This window comes from Plasmodium brasilianum, chromosome 12, assembly GCF_023973825.1.
Source record: "Plasmodium brasilianum strain Bolivian I chromosome 12, whole genome shotgun sequence".
Taxonomy (NCBI): Eukaryota; Apicomplexa; class Aconoidasida; order Haemosporida; family Plasmodiidae; genus Plasmodium; species Plasmodium brasilianum.
Genome location: NC_090125.1, coordinates 1654016 through 1679772, shown reverse-complemented (window position 1 = coordinate 1679772; position 25757 = coordinate 1654016). Strand labels below are relative to the sequence as shown.

The window sequence follows — 25757 nt, the reverse complement described above, 5'->3', positions numbered from 1 at the left end:
TACATACACCTATTCGTACATTTGTACGTATATATACCAATATTCGTAATTAGAGTAATTTATATTAAATGTAAATTCGGCCCAATTTTTTTTCTGCTGATTTGTTAATATTTTTTTTTTACGCAAATATATGTAATATATGTATAAATATTTATACATACATTTATACGCGCTTATTTATGTACACATATTTATGTACATTTCCGAAATAAAAAAAAAATTATGCACAAAAAAAAAAAAAAAAATTCCAATATACTAGCGCTATTGTGTGTACGTGTGATTTTCTTGTAGATATATGTATCTAGCAATATTTTAATTTTCCATTCTTTGTTCTTGTGTTTGTAAAAGTATTACATATGTTTAGATTATTAAAAAAATAGTTTAAAATGAAATTATGTATGTTAAAGAGCCTTATTATGTATGGTTATATATATATATATTTATTTATTTATTGTGCTATTTATACATTTTGTTAATTACACTTTAAAAACCAAAGAAAACGAAAATCAATTAATTGGATATAATAACATACATGTATATGTGTATATTTAAAAAAAAAAAAAAGAAACATATTCACGCTAAAACATACATGTGTATATATTTGATCATTTGCATTGTCCAAAAATAAAATAAATCTAGTGATTTAATTTATTTATTATTTCCCCTTCTATTTGTCCATATACGTCTATATATACACATATGTATACACGCCCACACACACACATATGTATATGTATATATATATATAATATACATACACTCATGCGTTAAATTTACATTTTTTAGCTTATAGCTCTATTTTTTTTTTTCGTAATAATACACACTTCTTCACTACTTTTAGCTTAGCCTTTTTTTTAAATAAAAAAATAGTAATTTTTTTTTTCGTTTTTTTTCGTTTTTTTTCTTTTTCTTTTTTTTTTTTTTTATTTTTTTCGTTTTTCTTCTTTTCCTTCTTTTCTTTTTTGCCTATTTTGTTTTTTGACAATTTTTAATATTAACTTTGTGCAAAATGTTTTTTACGTATGTTGTTCGTCCTGGCGAAGCCCCAGAAGGCCGTGGGCCCCAATTCGAGCCTTTTTGGGATTTTTTTATGAACTTTAATTTACGTATTGGATTTCTTATTCAATTTATTTCCTACACGTTGTTAGTTTGTTCTATAACCTTGATAGGAAAAAATCCCTTTGGTATATTAAACTTTTTAAGAGCATTACCAGGCAGTGTTGGAAATGCACCAATGCCTCTTGTCCTCTTTAGCATTGGCGGATTTTTATTAGGCACTCTTCTTATAATGTCATTCTTGCAGCTGACGGAGGATGATAGCAGGTATGCAAGCGCAGTCAAAAACGCAATCAGAAACGCAATCAAACACACATTAACACATTAACACATTAACACATTAACGCATTAACACATTAACACATTAACACATTAACACATTAACACATTAACACATTAACACATTAACACATTAACACATTAACACATTAACACATTAACACATTAACACATTAACACATTAACGCATTAACACATTAACACATTAACACATATATGTATAATATACAACATAAGTGTACCATCAGACTGTTTAATACTTTTCTTTTTTCCAAATGTAAAGGAAAAATAATACGTTTTCTTTTGCTTCACTTATTTTTATGTATCAAAAAATTTACCTTTTTTCATTTACAGTATTAAGCAGTCAAGGGGTTACAGAGCTGGAACTAAATTTCTGTTGCAAGCCACATCTATGGGTACTTATTAAAGATAAAGAAGTGAATGTTTATTTGCACACGTATGCATATGTATATATGTATGTACGTATGCATGTATATGTGCATGTATTTGCACTCACAGGTGATCATACTTGTATGCCTGAAGCATAACATTATAGACACATTTTTCGATGTACATATTGTATAGGTACCGTATCATGGAGTTTGTCTTTAATATGTTTAATGGCGTCTTCGTACTATTTCGATGATCCTTGGATGGAGGAAAAAATAGGAGCTGGTTCATCATGGATTTTATACTTCAGCTCTCGACTAATAGATGCTTTTTGTTTATTTTTATATGGATCTGGTTGTTTCTTTTTGGAAGTATATCATTCTGAAGGTGCAGGAGAAGCTTGGGGATGGTTATGTGGAATGTGTTATATAGGTACATCTCTTGTAGAAGTATTAGGATTAACATTAATTAACACCCCCCTTTTTGCTTCTTTAGATTGGTTCTATTGCCTGTTTTTAGGTCTTAGTCTTTTTTTTAGTGTTGTATGGGGATTATTATTTGAACCCATCAGTCACAGATATGATGTAAAGTTAACACAAAGTGCTATGAGAAATGAATATTATAAATCTAGAAATGCCATGGCTTATTATGGGCCTGCTGTAGTAACTGCAAATGGGGAACTGGACATTGAAGCATCTGCTGATAATGTACCATCATGTAAATAGTGCTATAATAGAAAGAAGAGGCAAATTTTGTTATGTAACCTTAAAGTTATTAATTAGTGTTGCGCATGCATACGTGGACACGAACATATATATATATATATATATATATATGAGCAAATGCGTATATATGTATGTACGTATATGTACGTATACATATGTGCATATGTGTGTTCGTGAAGTTTTGTAAATTAAAATAAGCTAGAAAAAAAAAAAAAAAAAGTGGAAAAATGTGAAGTACCTATATAATTGCTAATCACGCAAGCGCATTGTGAAAAGAGCAGAAAGTAGAAACAAAGGTATAACACGAAGTGATGGACAGACTAAATAGAACACAGTTGAAGATGCATACAAATGCAGAAGTAATTTTGCGATAATTTTATGAAAAAAATTATCACAAGAGTAATGCAATGTAGACAATTACAGTGAGAGTGGAAGTAGTACCGGAAATTATGGTATTTACCGCATCAACCGTAGCACGTATACAACACCAAGGGTAACAAATCTAATTTCATTGTACATGGTCATAATAACCCAACTGCTTATTTTAGACTACACATGTAACTATACAGTCCGAGTAAATTAAAATCTTTAATTGTTTTTACGTAGCAGTTATTAGTTGTTGTCACCATGGCATGTTATCGTGAAGGTGGTGTGTATATGGTTGTACACGGCGTTTTAATTACATATACACATATGCATATACACATGTACACATGCATATATGCACATATATATTTATATCTATATATGTTCATGTATATGTTCATGTATATGTTCATGCATATGTTCATGTATATGTTCATGCATATGTTCATGCATATATTCATGTATATGTTCATGCATATGTTCATGCATATATTCATGTATATATTCATGTATATATTCATGTATATATTCATGTATATGTATAGTTTTTTTTTTTTTTTTTTTTTACACACATTTTCTAACAGTTCTAATGATATTCATTTGTGCATCTTATTGTTTGTAGTTTTTCATGCTCTGATTAATTTTTTTTTTTTTTTTTTTTTTTTTTTTTTTTTTTTTTTTTTTTTTTTTTTTTTTTTTTTTTTTTTTTTTCCATTTCTTCCTTTTCGTATTTTCCCTATTAAATTTTTCATAAATTTTAATATTTTATTAATCATTGTTTAATTTAATTAATTGTTATTTTGGACGGGGAAATATGTAATTATAAATGTGTCTGAGTAATAATAAATGAACTGTAATAAATAGTGGGGTAGCCATTTTAATTGTTTGAATTGTTTATCAAAAAAATGAGGAGGTTTCTTGTGGGTATACATGCACTGGATGATCAGTCGTAATGTGCTGGGCAGACTATTTCAAGAGAGACAGAAAAAAATATACCGATGAATGTGCCTATAAATGTACTTATAAATGTTCCTATAAATGTACTTATAAATGTTCCTATAGATGTACTTATAAATGTTCCTATAAATGTTCCTATAAATGTACTTATAAATGTTCCTATAAATGTACTTATAAATGTACTTATAAATGTACTTATAAATGTACCTATAAATTTACCGATAAATATACCACCAAATGAACAAATGAACAAATGTGCATGTAAACAAAACAATCGCTACAAGTCAAATAGTTACACGGGGGCGAAATCATTTAACCACTGCCCACCCGAAAGAGGTAACAACATACACCAGTGCCTAAATATTCCACTGCTTTTTTTATTAACATGTTCATAAAGTCGCAATGGATACCGTTAAGTACAAAAAAAAAAAAAAAAAAAAAAAAAAAAAAATCCAAATATGCGAAAAGGAAAAAATGAACCAATTAAGTATTTTATTGTACACTATTTTGTATATATAATTCTACAAATTATTTTGTAAGTTTTTTTTTTTTTCTTTTATATTTTTCCTCGCTGTCCCTTCCTATTTGAGGGGAATGAAAATTTTTTTGCAAATTCGAAAGGAGGGGGACATATTTAGGAGTCAATATTTTTGGCATCTTTTTTAATTTGCACTAAGACTACATCAACAGATGGCAAATTCTGAATATATGATGGAGTTTGTAAGTTGGAAAAAATTTTCTTGACTAGTTGAGAATATCTTGTAAAGTATAAAAGAATATGTGTATTTAGCATTTTCAATATATGCAAAGAATTATCAAAATTTGTAAAGGAACGAATAACATTTTGTTTAATATCTTTGAGCATGTTTTTCCATTGTCTAGTGAAATTAATGGCAATCGTCTCCATTAATTTTACATCAATATGATAAATAATATCATTTTCCTCTTCTTTCATATTCTGAACTATTGGTTCATGTTTATGTACAAAGAGAATTATATCCTTTATATATTCGTTCAGCTGATAGTCTATATATGAAGATATTTCATTCTGTAATAAACTTTCATATCTAGCTATTTTGTCTTCGTTCATTTTATTTCCCCTTAACACATTTACTATGTGATAATAATTGTTTATTAAAAATAATAATTTATCATTTTTGTGTAAAATTTCATTCGTTAAGTAGAGCAGTGTTTCGGTGATAACTTCTTCAAGTTTTATGATAACACGATTTAGATTTTTATATTTCTGTGTAAGGTTATTGCTACTGTTGGTTTGTTTTTCCAATATGTTGTCCGAATGTGTACCTGGCAAACTTGGTTCTTTCTCTGCCTTCGATTTGTTCGCCGCCTTCGTTACTTCTGTTCCTTTTTGGAGAATGGTTTCCCCTTCTTGGTCATTCGCTTCCGAATTACATGAACTGTTCATAATTTTTTGAACATTTTCTGATTTTTTTTCTTTACTAATGGGAGAATTATTAGTACTTGTTTTTTTGGTACAATCTACAGTTGTGTTGCTTTCATTTGTAAAGGAACAGTTACCTCCTTTTACATTTGAAACACCATTATGCGGGTTACCATCGTCAAGCGTTACAATAATTTCATCATTTCTATCATTTTTTGTATGATCATCAATTTTTACATTACACATATTCATATCGTAAGATGCTGCCACCTTTTCATCTTTTCCTTCTTTTTTGTTTACTTTATTTTCATACGATGTAGCTATTTCCCCATCATGCGTAGCTGTTTTCCCATCATGTTCTTTACTTTGGTAACTTTGTTCAATTCCCTCCGTCTGACAATATTCTGAACAGTAATAATTTTTAATTAGTTTATTTTCCTCTTCCATATGCAAATATGTCATAGTTTCCTCGTTTGGTAATTTTGATAATTTTTTAATTTTTTTTTCTTTTTTTTCTACATTTAAAGAATTGTCAGATTTTTCCGTATAGCTAGCTTCTGTTGAGTTTTCTTTTTCTTTTTTCTCACAATTTATTTCGTTGTAATATTTTTCAAAATTGAAACAGAACTCACTCAGTATCGTTAAGGAGCAATAAAAATCTGAAAACTTTTTGGTTATAGGATGTGTCTGTGTTTTTACAAACATTGTAGGGGTACTACTATTAATCATATTCATTTTTTCCGTATCACATAAGGGGGCAGATATCCCATAGTTCATTTTTTCTGGTTCACTGATGTTCACTGGTTGAATATTAGGAATATGCTGTAAGGAGCTTCTTTTTCTCTCTACCTCTATTTCTGCCTTTTCAAGATGCGCGTTCGCAGAAGCCTTGGACTTCGGAAAGTCATTGTTGTTGCTATTACTGTTGTTATTACTAGTAGTACTACTACTATTAGTAGCAGCATTATTATTACTACTGCTCATATCCGCCTTTAACGGGGCCATGTTGCTGTTTCTACTTATTGCACTATACTTTACGTTGTTTGTGTATAATAAATCATAAAGAGATTTCTTGTTATATCCTTTTGTATTATCGGCGCTCACATGATAGTAGTAGTTGTAGTAGTGACTGTAACTTCCATAGCTGCTGTATCGACTGCTAAAATCCAGGGAGGCAATATTTTCACTAATAATGAAATATATCCTATTCCATATTAAATTCTGAAGCTTGTCAATAAATTCGTATAAGGGGAATATTTTTCTACTCTTGATTATATACGCATTATGCATATTAATCATATAAATAATAAAAAGAGAAATAAAATCAAAGGTACTATTCATATAATAATAAGTAAAATCAAAACACAGCGATATAGTTTTGGAATATATTTCTAAAAACAAAAAATCATGGTTTTCATAATTCCTGAAAAATTTTATAAGAAATAAATATTCCGTAGTTCCTGTATCTAAAAATAATTTGCTCACCGATTTGTAGATCTCCTCAAAAAAGTACTGCGAATTGTCTGTGGTGAAAATGACAGGTAAAGTACTTGCACGGTCAGATAATTCTGAATGGTCAGGCAATTCTGAACGGTTAGGCAATTCTGAACGGTTAGGCAATTCTGAACGGTTAGGCAATTCTGAACGGTTAGGCAATTCTGAATGGTCAGGTAATTCTGAACGGTTAGACAATTCTGAACGGTTCGGAATTTCCGAACTGTCAAGCATTTCCGAACATTTTGCATTGGAATAATAATCTAAATCACTCAAAATTTTAGTTCTATTATTTAACAAAAACAGGCACTCCTTTCTCTCACTGGAGTTGTTAGTCTTTGTGTTAAAGCCGAGTATGTTCATCATTTTGTTCTTCGCCGACAACAGACTCACGTTGCTGCTGCTGTTCGCGCTAATACTGTACAAGCTGCCTCCACTGATGTAATTACCGCCGCTTATGTTTCCTCCGCTTATGTTTCCTCCGCTTATGTTTCCTCCGCTTATGTTTCTTCCGCTTATATTACCGCCGCTTATTTTGCCGCTGCTACTGGCACTGCTATTTCCTCCTAGGTGATTACCGTAGGAACAAGAAAATCCTATGGTTAGTTCATTATTGAACTCGATCTTTTTCCTTTGCAAGTTGGTAATATAGCTTTTGAAAAGGTTGTGATAGGTCCTGTTCATAATATTTATATATTCTTTTATTAAGTAGGCATACAAATTTCTATTATTATTATAAAGAAAATTATTAAGTTCGTGAAATTTTATTAAATTTTGTTGAATTAAATGAATATTAATTTTTTTATTTCTTATATCATTAAGTTTGCGAATAAAAAATGAGTATATTCTATCGATGGCTTTATTTTTTAGTTTTTCTAATTCTATATAGGAAAATTTTATACTAGGGTAAAAATCATACAAACAATGTTTACAATTTTCCATTTTTTTTGTTAATATGATTACATTTTTTACAAAATTTTCATTAATTTCACCATTACATATATCATATATTAGTTGTGGTGTAACTAATATAATTTTTATAAACGTATTTAACAGTTCTAATGTTAATTTTCTATTTTTTAATTTATCATCCATATTTTCTGTTAATTCTTGTATTTTATTTATGTCTTCAGAAATGTACTTTATATCATTTTTATGTTTATTTAATATTACATCGACATCAAGGCATATTTTGTTACAGTTATCTATTTGGTTGTATATGTCAACTAGCTCTTTATTATTTTCGCTAAATTTGTTTAAAGTTTCGTTTGTGTAAAAATACAGCGTTCTGTTTACAATTTCGATAATATTCCTTAAATCATCATCATTATCACCTTTATCGTCAACCTTACCTGTTTCTCTTCCTTCATCGTTTATAATGTTTATCAGGGTGCGACCACGAACTTGGCCATTACTACCCCCTGTATTGCACGTCTTTTCGCTCGTGTAACTCCACCTTTCAATTTCTTCTATTTTTACATTTCTGTAAAATGTGCAGTTATTACAGTTATATATTTTGTTATAAGCTTTTAGTATGTACCTGTCATCTTTAAATTTTTCAATTAAGGCAGACACTTGTTCGTATTCCATTGTTCTGTTCTATTGCTCTGCTATTATATAATCTATTTTTTTCATATTTTCGTAATTTAAAATTCGGCGTGCTTTTTTTTTTATTTTTGCAAACTAGGCTTTTTCGTTCGTTTTGCTCATTGTGGCAGTTCAGTTTTTACCAGAAAAATTATTGCCTGTTCAGGAAAAAAGAGTGGAAAAAAAAAAAGAATAAAAAGAAAAAAGGAAAAAGAAATAAGGAAAAAGAAAAAAGGAAAAAGAAATAAGGAAAAAGAAAAAAGGAAAAAGAAAAAAGGAAAAAGAAAAAAGGAAAAAAAAAAAAGAAAAAAAAAAGAAAAAAAAAAGAAAAAATTGATATGCCTTTTTTTGTGTTTTATACTTCGGTAAGCACTCAACTAATGGATTAAAAAGTAAGGCCATGAAAAGGGGAAAAAATAAAAAATAAAAAAATATATACGTACTAATGATCAACCGGTCAGCCGCTAAACCACTAAACCGCTAAACCCCGCTGAACCCTTGGGAATCCTCAAAAGAACTGCATACATGTAGCGCAGGAACTTGTATAATTTTGTTATAATTAATTTTTTTCTTTTTGTTTTTAAGTAGAAAAAAAGAAAAGCGCAAATGGCGGTACTTAAAAATAATTGTAGGTTTACATACATGCAATATATTTTTTACATGTATGGAAGTACATATACGTACAGTATTTTATAAAAATAATATACGCGCATATGATAAGTAGGTATATGTTTAAAAGCTGCCAACGAATAAGATGTAGAAATATACATGTAGTTACATATTTTCTTGTGCTATTTGTTAATGTAAAATTAACTAGAACAAATTCGGAGAACATAATATATATATAACAATAACATGCCAACTTTCATGACTTATATAAAAGAAAAAAATATTTTTGTAAAAAATTCTGAACAAGTAATGGAAGATGAAAAAACTGCAGGAAGGTCAGTTAACCAAAAAAGGGAGAAAATAAAAGTGGAAAAGAATGCACAGATGAATAGGAACACGAACAATAACATGAACAATTTTGAAAGAAAGAGCGAAAAAATCGGGGGGAGGGAAAAAAGCAAAAGAAATCAGAATATCAAAAGGGAGAAACTGAAGATGAACAAAAATATGATAAAAAAAAAGGGAAAAAAAAAGAAAAAAAAAATGAAGTTGAATGAAAAGATGAACGAAAAGGTGAACGAAAAGGTGAACGAAAAGGTGAACGAAAAGGTGAACGAAAAGGTGAACGAAAAGGTGAACGAAAAGTTGAACAAAAAGATGAGCGAAAAGATGAGCGAAAAGATGAGCGAAAAGTTGAACGAAAAGTTGAAGCAACGGACGGACAAGGTGTCTGAGTACAAGGAGAAACAAGTCGGGGGATATGTACAGGGAAACATAACAAGCCAAGGTAGTCCCGAAAAAGAAACGAATAACAGCAGCAGTGATGAGTTAACTTGTGATTTTGAATTAATAGACCCCGAGGATGTATATAAAGATAACATAAGAATATTATTAAAAAGTACGGAGCTGTACACAAATTTAAAATGTTCTGAACAGTTAATAAATATTATATGTGATCAGCAAAATATCGGAAAATTTGTGTGCGTTTCAAATGAAGAAAAAAATGAGAAAGTAAATATTATTGGCTTTCAAACTATTGTTAACATTAATCAATATGATGAAATACATATTTTAAAAGAATTTTTATTAAACAAAATTAAGAAAATAAATACATTTGAATATGATGAAAATGCAAAGGAATTAATTAATTTAATTTCAAATAATAAAAATAATATAGGTTTACTTATTAACAGCAGAATAATAAATTGTCCTATTAAATTAATTCCTTTAATTCATAAAAATGTAATGGATGATATTCTGTGGTCTCAGGGTATAGAAGATATGGATGTAAATGAAAAGAAATTTTATTTTTTTGATTATATACTCTTTTACACAAAAATTTATAAAAATGTAAACAATGAATTAATTTTTTCCAATTATGAAGAACAGTTCTTTTTTCAAAATAAAATATACCATGTAATGTGGAATAATAACAATGTAAAGAGGTTTTATGAAATAACGAACCATAAAAATAGAGAAGTTAATTATAAGGAGTACGCCATGCTATTTGTAATCCCGTTCGATAAGGTGAGCGACGCAATAGGCAATATATACGCCACCATGTAGTGGAAAAGTGGGTAACTGCGTATGCGCTGTGCATACATATGTGTGTGTGGACGCTGGTAAAAATTACTTATCCGAGGCTACAGTACAGCTTAGAAATGACTACTATGAAGTGCCAGCTAGCAATTGGGGGAACATAAATTGAAAACAACTAATGTATTATAAATGTTTTTCCTTCCCCTCCCGCCCTGCTCCTCTCTATTGCATTAACTCTTTTTTTTTTTTTTTTTTTAAATAACATACTTAACATGTTGAAACCTTTATATATATGTAATAAAATGCCCAGGAAAAAAGAAAAAAAAAAAAAAAAATAGAAGCTGTGGTAAATAATATGGCAGAAGATATAGCAGAATAAATAACAGAAATTATGATGGATAGAATGACAGAAGTTGTGGAAGGGGGAATAGTTGAAGAACGTGCGAACAGATAAAATACTACTCAGTTAATAGTCTACTCATGGCAAATAGGTCTATAGATGGTAAATTTTTCCCTTTTTTTTTTCTTCTTTTTTTTTTTTTCTAATGGTAGGTTTTAGCTCCCTCCTCTTCTCTCCATTTAAATAATTTGCTATGGCTTAATATTAATCAACATGTATTCCTTCAAATGTGTTTATGTACTGAGATAAAAGTGTGTATGAGTCATGCCCCTTTTTTTTGTTATCTGTATCAAGTAAGCAAGTACCCGTTCCTTGATCATTAAAAGATGAAGTAATAGATTCCTTCATATATTTTCTTGTATTTTTTGCTTTTGAACCGAACTGAATAGCTTTTTTTTTGAAAAACATTAATTCTTTGAATTTTAAGAAAAATATGGCCATTCTTAAAATCCACTTACTAATTTTATAATTTTTAATAAGTCTGTATAAATTGTAACATTCTTCTACCCTTTCGACAAAAACGAGACAGTAGTTTTCCTTTCTCATTAATGTATCCTTCTCCTTTGTCCTTTCCTTTTTATCTACATTATATCTTTGACAGGTGTGTTCTTCTGAAATGGGTATTGGTGGTATATCTTCCGCTGCTTCATCCAATGATTCCTCTTTCGTTTCCTCCGCTTCTCCCTCATCATCACTTCTATTCCTTTTTTCCAAACCGAACGAACTAAGAATAGGAGCCTCTATCAAGTAAAACGAAACCAAAAACAGAAAGTTCACTAAATGTATATTCAAGTAGGGATAAAAAATATGCTTTTTCGATCTACTTGTAAAAGTAAAGATACGATCATCTCGATATAAATTTCTATTCCAAATTCTTTTAATATCTTTTATCATTTCATTCATTTTGTAATTTTCCTGCGTTTTTCTCTTATTAGTATTATTTGTGTTGTTCTGTCTGTAATAACCTCCATACAATTCATCGGCACCACTACCTATTATAAGTAATTCATGATTACAATAATATATTTCTCCTGTATCTTCATTATTACCTTTGTTATATAATTTTCTATTTAAAAAATTTAAAGACTCATCCTCCCTTTCCTCCTTTTCGTGCTGATAATCTGTTAAAATTTTATTTTTATTAATAGCTTCCTTTTTGTTCATACTTTCTCCTTTTTTATATTTCTCTTTGGAAAATAGACTTTTTATTTTTTCAAAATTATTAGCATCATTAGCAGTTCTCGCTGTAACGAACTTGTCAATAAAGTTTTGTTTATCCTTTTTTAAAAAAAAATTGTTATCACTTAATTTTTCTTCTCTCATATAACATTCTTCATTCAAACTATATGTTTCTTTTTCCGCATTTCTAGTTGTTTCATCATTCCCTTTTTTCAAGTACCTCTTGCTACTGTTCTTCTGTATATGCGATTTTTCGTCAAAAACTATTCCACACATATGGTCATACGTATCATTGTCATATTTGCTATTCAAGTAGTTACTCTTATCAATATATACACCGTCCTTTTTTCCATCTTCCCCCCTTTTTCTTCCTTCATTTTTGCTCTGTTCTAGCTCCTTATTAAATTCACGGTAGAGCAAGCCTATCTGTTGGTAGTCATACATTTTCCCTTTGTGCACATGGCACTCACGGAATATTTCAAAATTAATGAAAATTTTTTTCTTTTTTATTAGCAAATATATGCATTTTTTGTTCGAGTTTGTTTCATCGTACTTCACTTCATACATATCAACATAGTTGTTTTGTCTTTTTTCACTTCCATCTATCTTTTTATATGTATTGTGTCTTGTGCTACTACTGGTAGGAGTAGTAACACCATCTTTCTTATTTTTTACCTCGTTCTCTTTCATATATTTATTTGCTTTGATTTTCTCTTTCTCTAGTAGAAACTCCTTTATATATACATATCTTAGTTTCCTACAACATATAGAACAACACCTATGAACACATTTCTTATTTCTAACAAATTCGCACACGTAGCATTTGTTTTTTATTTTCCTTTCAGTACACACTCCCACTACTCCTTCCACGTCTTTCTCTTCTTTTTTATTCTGTACATTTATACTCTGTTCCTTTTCTTTCGGTACACCTAATGTATGCTCCTTTATTTGCCCCTCAAAATTAATATTGAGTATAGCCATGGCCTTTTTTTTTATATATTTCCATTCATGTAAATTAAAAAATGAGCGTTGACAAATATATCCTTTACCCATATTTGCAAAAAAAAAAGCGGATGAAATGTTATAGTCCATTGTAGTATTATTTGGTGAAATCAAAGAATAAATTATCCTTTCATAATTTATTAACTCAACACCGGATACATCAACAAGGACTAATCTGATATCATATCCAGGAAACATATTAATTATTTTTTCATAAGCAATAAGACATGTGTACCTATCAACTGCATTTTCATTAAAAGATACATTAATTAATTCCATATATCCGTCCTCATAAAGGGGGAAAAAATTTCTTATCGTAATTAATGTCAATAGTGTCGAATCGATTCCACCTGAGAATAGGATACCCACTGATTTTCTTTTTCCACCTTGGGAAGTAGTATTTTCCACTCCGATTTTATTTTCACCCTTAGGCTCCATTTTTTGATCTAATTTACCTGAATGATGCAGGAAAACTTGCTCCAACTTTTTTTTTATCACATTGCTTAACAAATTTAGGTACAGATTTATAAAAATATTATTAAGTTTTGTCTCTGTAAACATACGCCCCTTATTAAGATTACTTCCGCCTTTTTTATTTTCTTCATGGTCCTTTATCTGATTTATTAAAGTTGCTACGATTTTCTTCAAATAAACTAGTTCATCTGTATGAACATTATGAAAAAAATGATGTCGTTCAAAATAATTAAATATGTCGTAAAAATTCTGACTAAATGTTAATTTTTGCTCATTCCACTCATAGTGATTTGTGTAAATACAATTTTCCTTCTTCACATTTTTTAGGAAAATTTCGCCTTTTTCTAATAATAACACTAAATTGTACACATAATATGGATTTATTTGAAAGCCTACTTTTTCATTTATATTTACCATATTCAAGTACTCCCTTTTTATTATATTTTCCTCACTATAGCAATATACTACGCGATCAGTACACTTATTTGGAGTTTTTTCATTAGTATGAAAAAAAAATAAAAAAGGATCATCATCAATTAAATTCAAGTTACCTCTGACTGATTTGTCGTCAAATTGATAATATTCATCATTTATGGGAATATAATTAAAATCATAATTTATAAAAAATCCGTACATGTTCGTAAGTATAATTGAGCTTTGTTCATAAAAAAAAATAAAAGACTTCATACCAAATTGGTCATTAAAAAAAAAAAAATTTACCTGACCATGTTCATAATGAACATAAATTAAAATAAAACTTCCTTCAATATTATTAACCCATTTGTTTAAATTATGTATATTCTCTTGAATATAATAATACAAGCCTTTTATATCATTTGCTTTGTTCTCACGAACATCGCCTTTATCAATATAGTTAAAGTATCCATGGAGCAATAAAACACTCCTGTTCTTTACCTTAACCTCTTTATATGCTTTTTTCCTTTTTTCAATCAATTTTATTTGGAATTCTTCATTTTCCATATTTTCAAAATATACATCAGAAGCGTAAAACTCTACATTTAGTACACTAGGAATAATGGATACATCATTAACACCTGTACAAGTAATAATATTATTATTGTCTGGTACAACACTGAACTCACATAATATGGAGTAAAACCAATGGTTGTCATCATTTTTTATTAAATATTGCTTCATATATGTATCAACATAATTTTCTGTTAGCATATATATCTCCCTCTTCTTCACCTGATCCTTTAGTTCAATTTCTTTTTCAAAAAAATTATCTTCAACAAAGTTCTTTGTGAATACTTCTCTTATCGCATTGTTGATCTTTTCGCTACTGCCTTTAATTCTTACCATAAAGTTATTCATTGTCCAAATGGTGTTCTCTTAATGTAAAAAAAGGAAAAAAAAAGTATCAAAAATCAAGTAAATTCAGATTAATGTCAATTTTACCTTTTTGTGCGTACGTACGTTAAGCTGTTCATTTTACGCTACAATTGCAGTGTTCTATATGTATCATAGTAATGTACTTTCAAACATGTGTGTTGGAAGGATTTGCATAAAAATATTATTCTTTTCTTTTTGTTTGTAATCTATTTAGCATAATGCGCTCTACCACAGACCTTAACCTCTACATTTTTTTATTTCTTTTTTCATTTCTTTTTTTTTTTTTTTTTTTTTTTTTTTTTTTTGTTAATAATTATTTATATAAATAAAACATTTGTTAAAAAAAGACGATTAATTATTACAAGTATTAAACCTCTAATGAGCAGAACGTCAATTGCCAATGCTTACGGTATTAAATGGAATTCATATATGTTAAAATGGGAATTTTTATTTTCACTGAATTCTAATCAGTCGTAATGGGGAACAGTTGTTACTGTTAAAAAGTTTATGAGAAAATACGGGAAAGTATGACCTTGAAATGTATACATATCCGTATACATAAATGTATATATATATGTATACAATATGAATGCACGCATAGCATGATAACATCATGGCCAACTTGACAAATTTTAAGGAACAAGAATTGCCGTATGACGGAAAAAATGGAAAAGGAGTTAAACTGATGTACAGTTACTGCTTCGTTCTGTTTTGTACTACTTTGTACACTTTTAAATGCAGAATTGTCGTTTCTATTTAAGCGTAAATCTATCTTCCTTTTTTTCTTTTTATCGATTTTTCATTTTTTCTTCTTTTCTTTTTGATAGAATTCGTTTTATTCGTACGTTTCAAAAATGTATTTTAATTTTTTTTCATTTTTTTTCATTTTTTTCATTTTTTTTCATTTTTTTCATTTTTTTCATTTTTTTTCATTTTTTTTATTTTTTTCATTTTTTTTCATTTTTTTCATTTTTTTAATTTTTTAATATCTTTAATTTTTTGATATTTTTAATTTTTTAATTCTTTATTTTTATTTTTTCACCTTATTCGTTTTACGGTCATTTGAACTATCGAAAGTAGTGAAAACACTTTAAGCCTTATGAGCTAAAGGTTTGCAAAAAAAAAAAATAAAATAATAAAATTTACCATTAAAAAATGGCATAAACTGTACATTTCTTTGAGCCTTATGAGATATCTTTTTATAAATATTTGAAAGATACATAAAATTACAAAACGAAGCATATAGTTATATATTAATACTTCCCTTTTTTTATTAAATAACAATTTAACAATTTTTTGCTTGTTTCTATTTTTTGTTTTTTTCGTTTTGGGAAAGGAACTTTGAATTTTTTCTACTTCTTTATTTCCCTATTTGTGCACTCCTTACATGCACATACGCACGGAGTTGTGTATATATGTATACGTATGTATATATATGTATATATATGTATATATATGTATATGTATGTATATATATGTATATGCCTACATATCTGTTTGTATATACATACACCTATATATGTGCATATATACAGATACGTACAGAAGTACTGGCATAAAACATGCTTGTTTATACATAGATACCCACAGAAAACTGCTTTTTTCTACCATATGGCAGATGAACAGAAATTAAAAAAAAAATTTCAAGTAACTTTTGCAAAAATTTACACAATGCAGCAATTTTCATGTATTAACGAAAGGGTGAAAAACAGAAATAAAAAATTATGTGGAGATGAAAGTAACAAATGGTGCAATAATTTATCGGTATTTTTATATCTGCTACTATTTTAGTTCTTCCATTTTTGCTGCTATTCTGATTTTCCCTTTTTTGCTGATATTTAATTTTGTCCCTTCATTATTTGTTTTGATTCCTCCGTACAACTCTCTTAATGCAGTTATTATTACACGATTTTAAGATGGCAATTTTTACTATCATATTTCATAATAATACTCAAAAAAAAAAAAAAAAAAAAAAAAAAAAAAATGAGCTTGCCTGTTCATGTAATTCTTGTAAGTAGTAAGCCCATTCTACATAAACTAAAAGTAGTATATTCTTAAAATGTAGCCCCAAAAAAAAAAAATAAAAGAAAAGTGCAAAAATACAAGTTACACACACATATATTGTAATATATGTATATATGTTTTATACTTATGTTTATGTATACGAATGGATTTATATCCTGTTTTATTTATTTTTCAAAAAAAATTCACTATTTTTTTTTTTTTTTTTTTGTAGAAACAATTTTGTCATAATTATGCAAAAATGGCATCAAAAAAAAGGAAGAAAAAATTCTTAAAAAAGTGTATGAACAGTTCATGCATTTTAAAAGTAACCCATTTCAACAAATATTTAACTTGTTGAAGAAGGTTTATATCTATTCATAAGAAATGTGAGGGGGGGGAGGGAAAAAAAAGAAAAACTTCTCATAGAAAAATATAAAGGAGTAGAAGATATATATATAACTGTGCACAATTTAAATAATGAATCAAATGAAAAATCATATAAAATTATTTGTATATGGTCGTTAACACACGCAAAAAAAAAAAAAAAAAAGAAAAAAAAAAAGGATAAAAATAATAATCGTTTTGATAAATCTATATCTACTGAAATATACACAGGTGCTTATGTATCTGTGTATATATATATATATTTATATTTATATATATATATTTATATATGCATATTTATATATGCATATTTATATAAGCATGCATAAACATGTATAAGAATGCATAAGCATATGAACATAGAGATACTTTTCACCCACTGCATGTGTAAGCTCCTCCTCTGCAGAAATACATGTTACAATAACATAACATAAAGTATTTAGGTAATTCCTCCCTTTCTCTTTCATGCACAATGAGAATAAATATACTGAAAAGCATAATTTATTCTTCATCCTTATATTATTGAAATTTTTTGAAGAAAGGAAGTTTTAATAAAATTTTTTACGTTATGCCATTAATGATACAATATAACCAGTAAGATCTACCAAAGATACGAATTGTTTATATTCATTTTTAAGAAATGCTTTTTTATATATAAACATTTATAAAAAAAAAAAAAAAAAAAAAAAAAAAAAGGTGGTAATGGAAAAATTATAATAAAACATAAAAATGTGTAAAAAAAAATTAATGCAGTTGAAAAATGTTGATGATTATATTCATTATTAGGAATAATTTAAAGAATTGTTAAAAATACATAAAAGAAAAATTATTAAAAATAATGCCTTTTTTGTTATGTTCATATCTTATAATAGACATATATTTGAGAAAATTTCTGATATTTTTCTACTTCAACTATATAAATATATATATATATATACATGCATATTCATAAGTTTTTTTTTTTTTTTTTTTTAATTCTGATGCAATCAAGAGCAGCATTTTTTTCTTTAAGTTTTCAAAAATTTATTTCAAAATGAGTATATATTTTGTTAGACACTCAAGAATAAATGGATATATATTTATAACGATGCATGTATTGTTGCATTTATTATAATAGTGAATTCATTCTTGGAAATTCCTCACTTTAGGAAATGCAGAGAAAGATCTGTTAAAATAAGCAGAAATGTACATATACGTACATATACATACATATACATATACATATATATATATATATATTTATACATGTATGTACGTACGTATGTACATATGAAATATACGCTGACGTGTATATATATTTATTTAACCAATATTTATCTTAGAATTTTAAAAACCCATTTTTACATGTTCATATGTTCGTTTTTATGTTCCGTACAGAGATTCATACATATGCTCGAACTCATGATCGGTTGATCGGTTGATCGGTTGATCGGTTGATCATATCACATGAGCGTACGAACGAACGAGCGTGTGAACGAGTTTATGTTCTAAAATTTCTATTTCCTAGTTTCATCCTTTTGAAATATTTTCATTTTGACACATAACAATGAGCGAAATGTAGTAAAGGACCAAAAAGTATGTGAGTTATTTATATATATATATATATTATTAAAGATAAAAGTTTGACATAGAAAATAAAAGTAACTGCATACTTTGCTTTTCACACTGCTCATTCGGAAATGCATTTAATATGTGAAATGGATACGTATGTATGTACGTATGTATGCACATATGTATGTACGTAAGTATGCACGTATGTATGCACGTATGTATGCACGTATGTATGCACGTATGTATGCACGTATGTATGCACGTATGTATGCACGTATGTATGTACGTATATCTGTATGCATGTACATTTATGTTCATACATTTCCTCTTATGTACATATTTTTAAACTCAATTTATTTTTAATGTTCTTATTAAAATATATGCATAAATGATGTAAATATTTTTAAAGAAAAACAAAAAAGTTGAGTTTTTTTTTTTTTTTAATGAAATTTTCATTTTCTTAGAAAAATCTATATGCTTACAATATACGTGTATATATGTACATAATTGTACAAACATTTGACCACTTAAGTACACTAATAGGTTAACGAATGAACGGACAATAACTGTAAAAGCAAACAAATAAACATGTACACAAATATATATTTATGCATGTGTTCATATTTTTGAATATATGTGCGTATTGTGTGAAGAGGACAATATTCTAACTCTGTACCCTTTCTCAAGCACACGCGGTATACACGTGAAAAGGTGTACATGTGAAGAGGTATACACGTACATAGGTACAAATCATATACTTAGGTATACCCTTACATATTTATACTCATACACTGGTATACCCGTATAATACACATACACCCCCATCCAGGCAAGAAAATCGAAAAATGGTCAAGGCAAATATATGCTCGAGCACCGGAAATGCAGAAAAAATAATTAGTAAAAAAATAATAGAAAAAAAATATGAGAAAAGTAAGAACATTGATAATAACCAAAAATTTCCCATCAAAAATAAATATGCAATTAACAAAATAGAGAATAATAAAATCAATGGGATTAACAGTACAGGTGCTTTTAATAAATTAAATTCTGCCATCAGAAGTTATGCAAATGAAGGTGTTCTAAATAAAAAAGGTAATGAAGCGAACATCCGTAGTGAATCGAACCACCACAAAGAGGATAGCAAAATAAATTATGAAATTATTAACAGTATTAGTAAGAACTTAAATCATCAATTAAGTAGAGGTGTAGGTGACGACTATGTGAAAAGTCTAATAACTCAAGTAAGTTATAGTCATCTTTTTACCCTCCTAAAAAATATATTAACGTACTTACCATTTTCTATTAATGATTATCTTATCGGTACCTTAGAACTTAAGGAAGTCATAGATAGCAAATATAATACATGTTTTCAGTTATATGATAAAAACGAACTGATGAAATATATATATGAAAATGAGTCTAAAAACATAGTAGATAATAAAGTATATAACTTATTTAAGAAATATAAAATAATGAAAAATAAAAAAGGATTTATAAATCATTTACATGTTTTAAATTTTAAAGAAAATTCAAACAATCCTAATCTTGAGGAATTAATAATTCAAAAATCAAGAATTTTTATATATAAAATCCATTCTTTTATAGAAGGAAGACAATTAAATTTATCATATATATACGAAATATGTTATGGGTTATCATACAAAACAGAAACATTCTTATTATCTGTTTTTATATTTGATTGTTACATGCACCGTATTAATGAAATGACTGAAAAAAATCATTATAAAAAAATTAAATTATTAGTTATCATATGTTCAGTTTTATTAGCATTAATTAAAACTCAAGTGTTTAATGGAACAAGTATTATGTATTTAAATGACATACTGTATTTTGTAAATAAATTTAGAAATAACAAAGTGAACTATACATGTATAGAAATTTCAAATAAACAGATGGAAATATTAAAATTATTACCAATCAATTATAATAATTATTGGACATATTCTGAATTAACTTATGTCTATTTTATTAATTTAAAAAATTGTTCAAAGAAATATCCTGCAATCAAGATATATTATATTTTTTTGGAACATTTTGGATTTTTATATTTTATTTTTGATGTAATTTATGCTTATTCCATGTACATAACAGCAGTCGGTTCGTATAAGCTCATACCACCTAGTAGAATTGTTTCTACCATTATTTTGTATTTTAGTAATGCCTTTTATAATCGAATGAGTAATAGCTTGATTTTTCAAGAAAAATTTTGTGAAGAAATTTTCCACTTACCTTTTGCAAATGATTTGTTCATGTGGTCATATCTTTTTTTGGACAACTTTATTTATTTTTTTGAAAATTGTGTTATACCTAATAAAAATTATTCTTCCATATACTCCATTTTTTATGAAACGGGGCGTATGCTGAACATCCACACGGTTTTTTGAGACTGAGGAAATGTGAGAGCGGTATTTTATGGCGTATTTCTGAGGAAAGAACGCATAAAGCGCGTGCATGCATGGGCATGTTGATGTGTTATGTGTGTATATATGTGCATATATACATATGTGTACCTACAAGTAGACGTACCTGCGTTTTCAATTTACATCAGTATACTTTATTTAGGTATTCCTTGTGAACTCCTTGTTTTTAACTTTTCTCCTGAACTGTACATAAAATTTCTGAACATCCTACGAACATTTTTCTAAGTTTTTTGAAATATTTTGAAAATTTCCGCAGCTTTTTGAAAAATTTTGAGAATGTTCGAGGCTTTTTGAAATATTTTTTTATTTTACTATTTTATTTTATTTTTTGTATTTTTTCCTGAACAGTTAATAAAAATTGCACACAGTAAAAAAAGAAAAAAATATATAATTTCCTAATTAAATTTTTGGTTAAACATATTCTATATATCTACAAAAATGGGCATATAAAAATACGTAGATAAATATATGTTTGTCCCCATTTTTTCTTGAATACTTGCAAATATTGAAACAGTAGAAGGCTGGAAATATTTATCAATTTTTCCAAATTTTTGTCATAGCCTCTTTAATATGTATATAATTGTTAATTCTTAAAAAAGGGGTGCAAAAAATTAAGATAAAAAAAAAAAAATAATAAAATACAACTGAAATGGTATAAAAGAACAGTGAGGTTAAACATAAGTTAAACAGTAAGTTAAATTAAAATAAAATGAAAAAAACAAAATTTGAATAAATTAAAAAGAAATGTATCAAAAAGGAAATATTAAAAAGGAATACATTAAATTAACAAAAATATATAACAGCTATATAAGGCACATACAAATGGTAAAACAAAAAGGGAAGACGGTATAATACACAATATTAAAATGAGATTGAACACCCGAAAAGTTCTCAAAAAGGAAGGGGGGAAAAAGCACCAAAAAAAAAGAAGAGTACATACGCATACGCACAAACATGCATTCATGTATACATATAAAAACATATATATATATATGTATTTATGTCTGTATGTACGTATGTATGTCTGTATGTACGTATGTATGTCTGTATGTACGTATGTATGTATGTATGTACGTATGTATGTATGTATGTACGTATGTATGTATGTATGTATGTACGTATGTATGTATGTACGTATGTATGTATGTGTTTAAATGAATCCGTACAACACACACGTGCGCACCGGAAGCATGGCCAGAAGCACGTTTTACGTTCATAGAAAGCATCATTTTTTTTTGTAGGTGGGTCGCTCGAACAAGTCTTTTTTCTTTTTGGAGCGATAAAGTGAATCATTGTTTTTCCATAAGGAATTTTTTTTTGAAGTATCATTGTCTAATAAATGGGTATACTTTGTTTGTCCTTGTTTTCCAAAATTTCCTCTTCTTACTTGCAAAACTTTTGGTAAATTTTCTTTATCAATTCTATCTTCATAAACAGGTTCATTATAATCTCGTAAATATATCTCTTCTTTTCCTTCTTCAAATAAATCTTGATAAAATCCTCCTCTATGATAATACTTTTGCATAAATAACATTTTTTTCTTTTTTTTCTTTTCTTTATGTGGTAATTTTTTATTTTCTTCAATTATTTCTTTATCTGTCATTTTCCTTCTTTCCTTAATTTCCATTTTTAAAATTTCATATTTTTTTCTATCTTGTTCATCTCTTTTTAATCTGTTCATGTGTCTTATTTTCCATAATTCATATTCTTCCTCATTTAATTCTTCATCTTTTTCATCATCTTCAAAATCTTCTTCTGACGAGTATACATTATTTTCTTTGTTCTTTAATTTTTCTTCAATCATTTCTTGAGTTAATGTTTCTTTTATTACATTTTCTTTTTTTTCTATTTCGATTAATTCTTTCTCCTCATTTAGGTTTTCCAATTTTTTCTTTTCTATATCTTCTTTTGTTTTTTTTTCTATTAGTGTTTTTCTACAATTTTTTGAAATAAACTCATGTTTCATAGTATTCTCATAATCATTTTGTTCATCATCGTCTTCCTCGTCGTCATCATCGTCTTCCTCGTCATCCTCATCATCGTCTTCCTCGTCATCATCATCGTCATTGTCGACTCCCTCGTCATCTTCTTCATCATCCAGTTCATCATTTTCATGTTCACTTACTGGAAAATGTGTATAACTATCCTTCTTTTCATCTTTTCCCTTTACGTTATTACCGTCTTCTTTGTTCAGTACTGAGTAATCATTTACTTTCACTTCTCTCACCCTTCTCTTTAATCTTTCCAGATCGTCTCCCTTTATACCTATTAAAAGAGTAAGCGTGTGTGTTTGCTTGTATGTGTGCTTATAGGCGTGCACGTATGTATGTATATATATATATATACATATATGTACCCGTGTGCGTAAAAGGGGAAAAATGCTTGCACCACAAACGCAATAACGTATCGCACACTTAAATTTATATGCAGCATATTATATGTAACATGTATTACGTAATATGTAAAAGGTATTATATAATACGCCATTCTTTTCTTGGCGATTTTTTACTCTTATTTTTTAGTCTCTCGTATCGATTATCAATTGCGTTAAGTTTGTTGGATTGCGTTTCAATGTCTTTATGTGCTACTCCCTTTTTTTTTTTTTTTTTTTCCTGCTCTTTTTTTCTTAATTTTTCAGTAAGCTCCTCATTAAATTGGTTGTCGTAGTCATAGTCATCCTCTTCATCATCCTCTTTATCATCCTCTTCATCATCGTCATCATCATCATCATCATCATCAGCGTTGATTTTTTTGGCATAATGCGGCTTCTACAGCATAGAGTTGGAAAAAGAAAAAAAAAAAAAAAAATATAATAAAGTATAACAAAATATAGCAAAACAAAATAACAGTTTCGAACATGCTGAACTGCAATGCTTGCAAGTACATATATACATACATATAATTTATGTACGTATGTATGTATATGTTTATGCATATATGTATGTATTTATGCATGTGCGTATGTATTTATGCATGTGCGTATGTATTTATGCATGTACGGTATTATGTACACGTATGCGCTTCGTTCGTAGGAATACTCAGAAGTATTACTTTTCCAGGAAAATATCTCCTGACAACTGCCTTTTCCTTTTTCTCTTTATCACTGTTTACTAAATCATTGGTATCGTCGTTAACAGTAAAGTAGTTTAGGAGTTCATTTACAGTACCCATTATTTGTTCCCTCTTGATTTATTCCTTTTTTTCCACTATTTATATATATATTTTTTTTTTTTTTTTCCCTTTACTTTTTCATTTCACATATTTTGTACTTGACGAGAATTAATTGAAGAGAATGTCTTTACATAATATATATACCATAATTCCAAATGGAAATTTTTTCTTTTTATTTTCAAGCTTATCAAGCAGCAATATGTATAAACATAAAGTATATATTTACTCATTTATTCGTTCATTTATTCGTTCATTTATTCGTTCATTTATTCGTTCATTTATTCGTTCATTTATTCGTTCATTTATTCGTTCATTTATTCGTTCATTTATTCGTTCATTTATTCGTTCATTTATTCGTTCATTTATTCGTTCATTTATTCGTTCTATTCGTTCATTTATTTATTTTGTTATTATTATTTTTTTTTTAAAGTCTCCTATTTAGTCTTATTCCAACTTTTTAAAAAATTATCATAAGAAAAAAAATTCTTTCTTAAATTTCTGCATATAAATCAAAAAAAAAAAAAAAAAAAAAAAAAATACAAAAAAAAATAAGGTTTGGCTAAAAGGCGCAAGCGAACATTGCTTTAGGTATGCACAGTACAAACCTATATACATGAACAAATGCTTACGTAATACGTAAGTACATATATATGTTGATATACACAAACAGTATGGCTGCAAACTAAAAAAGAATTAAAAAAATTGTTCAAACAGAGAAGAAAATGGAAAAGAAATGAAAAAATGGAGTAATTTAAAAATAGCTGCACATTTAAGTAAGTACACTTGATTTCATGAATTCAAATTTGTAGGCTCAAAATTTTCTGAAAAAAAAAAAAAAGAGCCACTACCTATATATAAATATATATAAATCAATATACACATATTTGATATTACGAAAAGCATGTGTATATATATATGTATATGTGTATACTATGATTATATTGTTATGTACCGCTTACTTCACGAATGTACGATGGGATAAAAAATTAAGCTGATTTAAATTGTAAGGAAATAAATAAATAAACGAGCAAACAGACGAACAAGCAAATAAATAAACAAACGAACGGAGCAAAATAAACAAATAAACAAATAAACAGATAAACAAATAAACAAATAAACAAATAAACAGATAAACAAATAAACAAATAAACAAATAAACAGATAAACTAATTTACAAATATACGTATGTATGGGAAAAAAGGCGTCGTGGGAAATGCTCAAACGATATTAATCTATTAACACGTTAATGCAAAAACTAATTTAATGGTAAATATTAAAAAAAAAAAAAAAAACTTAAAAAATTATGAGTTAAGATAACACGAAACAAAAAAAGAAACATAAATACTAAATTTTAAATTTTGATTTTTAAATTTTGATTTTTAAATTTTGAATTT

The 25757-nt window shown here is 27.7% G+C and overlaps 8 protein-coding genes across 8 annotated transcripts; 5 read left to right on the top strand and 3 right to left on the bottom strand.

Moving 5' to 3' along the window:
* Positions 1–1009: 1009 nt before the first annotated feature.
* On the top strand, positions 1010–3406 carry MKS88_004335 (glideosome associated protein with multiple membrane spans 1; the record flags this gene model as incomplete). The annotated part of the gene is made up of 5 exons (XM_067217504.1): positions 1010–1323; positions 1690–1751; positions 1921–2442; positions 2864–2943; positions 3401–3406. The coding sequence occupies 5 exons, from the start codon at positions 1010–1012 to the stop codon at positions 3404–3406; spliced, it is 984 nt and encodes a 327-aa protein (XP_067071925.1).
* A 408-nt stretch (positions 3407–3814) lies between these two features.
* Positions 3815–4168, top strand: MKS88_004334 (uncharacterized protein; the record flags this gene model as incomplete). Its single annotated transcript, XM_067217503.1, has 1 exon — positions 3815–4168. One exon carries the CDS (start codon positions 3815–3817, stop codon positions 4166–4168), a length of 354 nt encoding a protein of 117 aa, XP_067071924.1.
* Positions 4169–4407: 239 nt separating this feature from the next.
* Positions 4408–8259, bottom strand: MKS88_004333 (vacuolar protein sorting-associated protein 52; the record flags this gene model as incomplete). The annotated part of the gene is made up of 1 exon (XM_067217502.1): positions 4408–8259. One exon carries the CDS (start codon positions 8257–8259, stop codon positions 4408–4410), a length of 3852 nt encoding a protein of 1283 aa, XP_067071923.1.
* Positions 8260–9123: 864 nt separating this feature from the next.
* MKS88_004332 (protein BCP1) lies at positions 9124–10573 on the top strand (the record flags this gene model as incomplete). The annotated part of the gene is made up of 2 exons (XM_067217500.1): positions 9124–10392; positions 10508–10573. The coding sequence occupies 2 exons, from the start codon at positions 9124–9126 to the stop codon at positions 10571–10573; spliced, it is 1335 nt and encodes a 444-aa protein (XP_067071922.1).
* Positions 10574–11008: 435 nt separating this feature from the next.
* On the bottom strand, positions 11009–14794 carry MKS88_004331 (uncharacterized protein; the record flags this gene model as incomplete). The annotated part of the gene is made up of 1 exon (XM_067217499.1): positions 11009–14794. The coding sequence occupies one exon, from the start codon at positions 14792–14794 to the stop codon at positions 11009–11011; it is 3786 nt and encodes a 1261-aa protein (XP_067071921.1).
* A 1629-nt stretch (positions 14795–16423) lies between these two features.
* MKS88_004330 (uncharacterized protein) lies at positions 16424–17937 on the top strand (the record flags this gene model as incomplete). The annotated part of the gene is made up of 4 exons (XM_067217498.1): positions 16424–16576; positions 17049–17124; positions 17228–17431; positions 17897–17937. The coding sequence occupies 4 exons, from the start codon at positions 16424–16426 to the stop codon at positions 17935–17937; spliced, it is 474 nt and encodes a 157-aa protein (XP_067071920.1).
* A 1659-nt stretch (positions 17938–19596) lies between these two features.
* Positions 19597–21156, top strand: MKS88_004329 (uncharacterized protein; the record flags this gene model as incomplete). Its single annotated transcript, XM_067217497.1, has 1 exon — positions 19597–21156. One exon carries the CDS (start codon positions 19597–19599, stop codon positions 21154–21156), a length of 1560 nt encoding a protein of 519 aa, XP_067071919.1.
* Positions 21157–22417: 1261 nt separating this feature from the next.
* Positions 22418–24363, bottom strand: MKS88_004328 (micro-fibrillar-associated protein; the record flags this gene model as incomplete). Its single annotated transcript, XM_067217496.1, has 3 exons — positions 22418–23457; positions 23675–23960; positions 24244–24363. The coding sequence occupies 3 exons, from the start codon at positions 24361–24363 to the stop codon at positions 22418–22420; spliced, it is 1446 nt and encodes a 481-aa protein (XP_067071918.1).
* Between the last annotated feature and the right edge of the window lie 1394 nt (positions 24364–25757).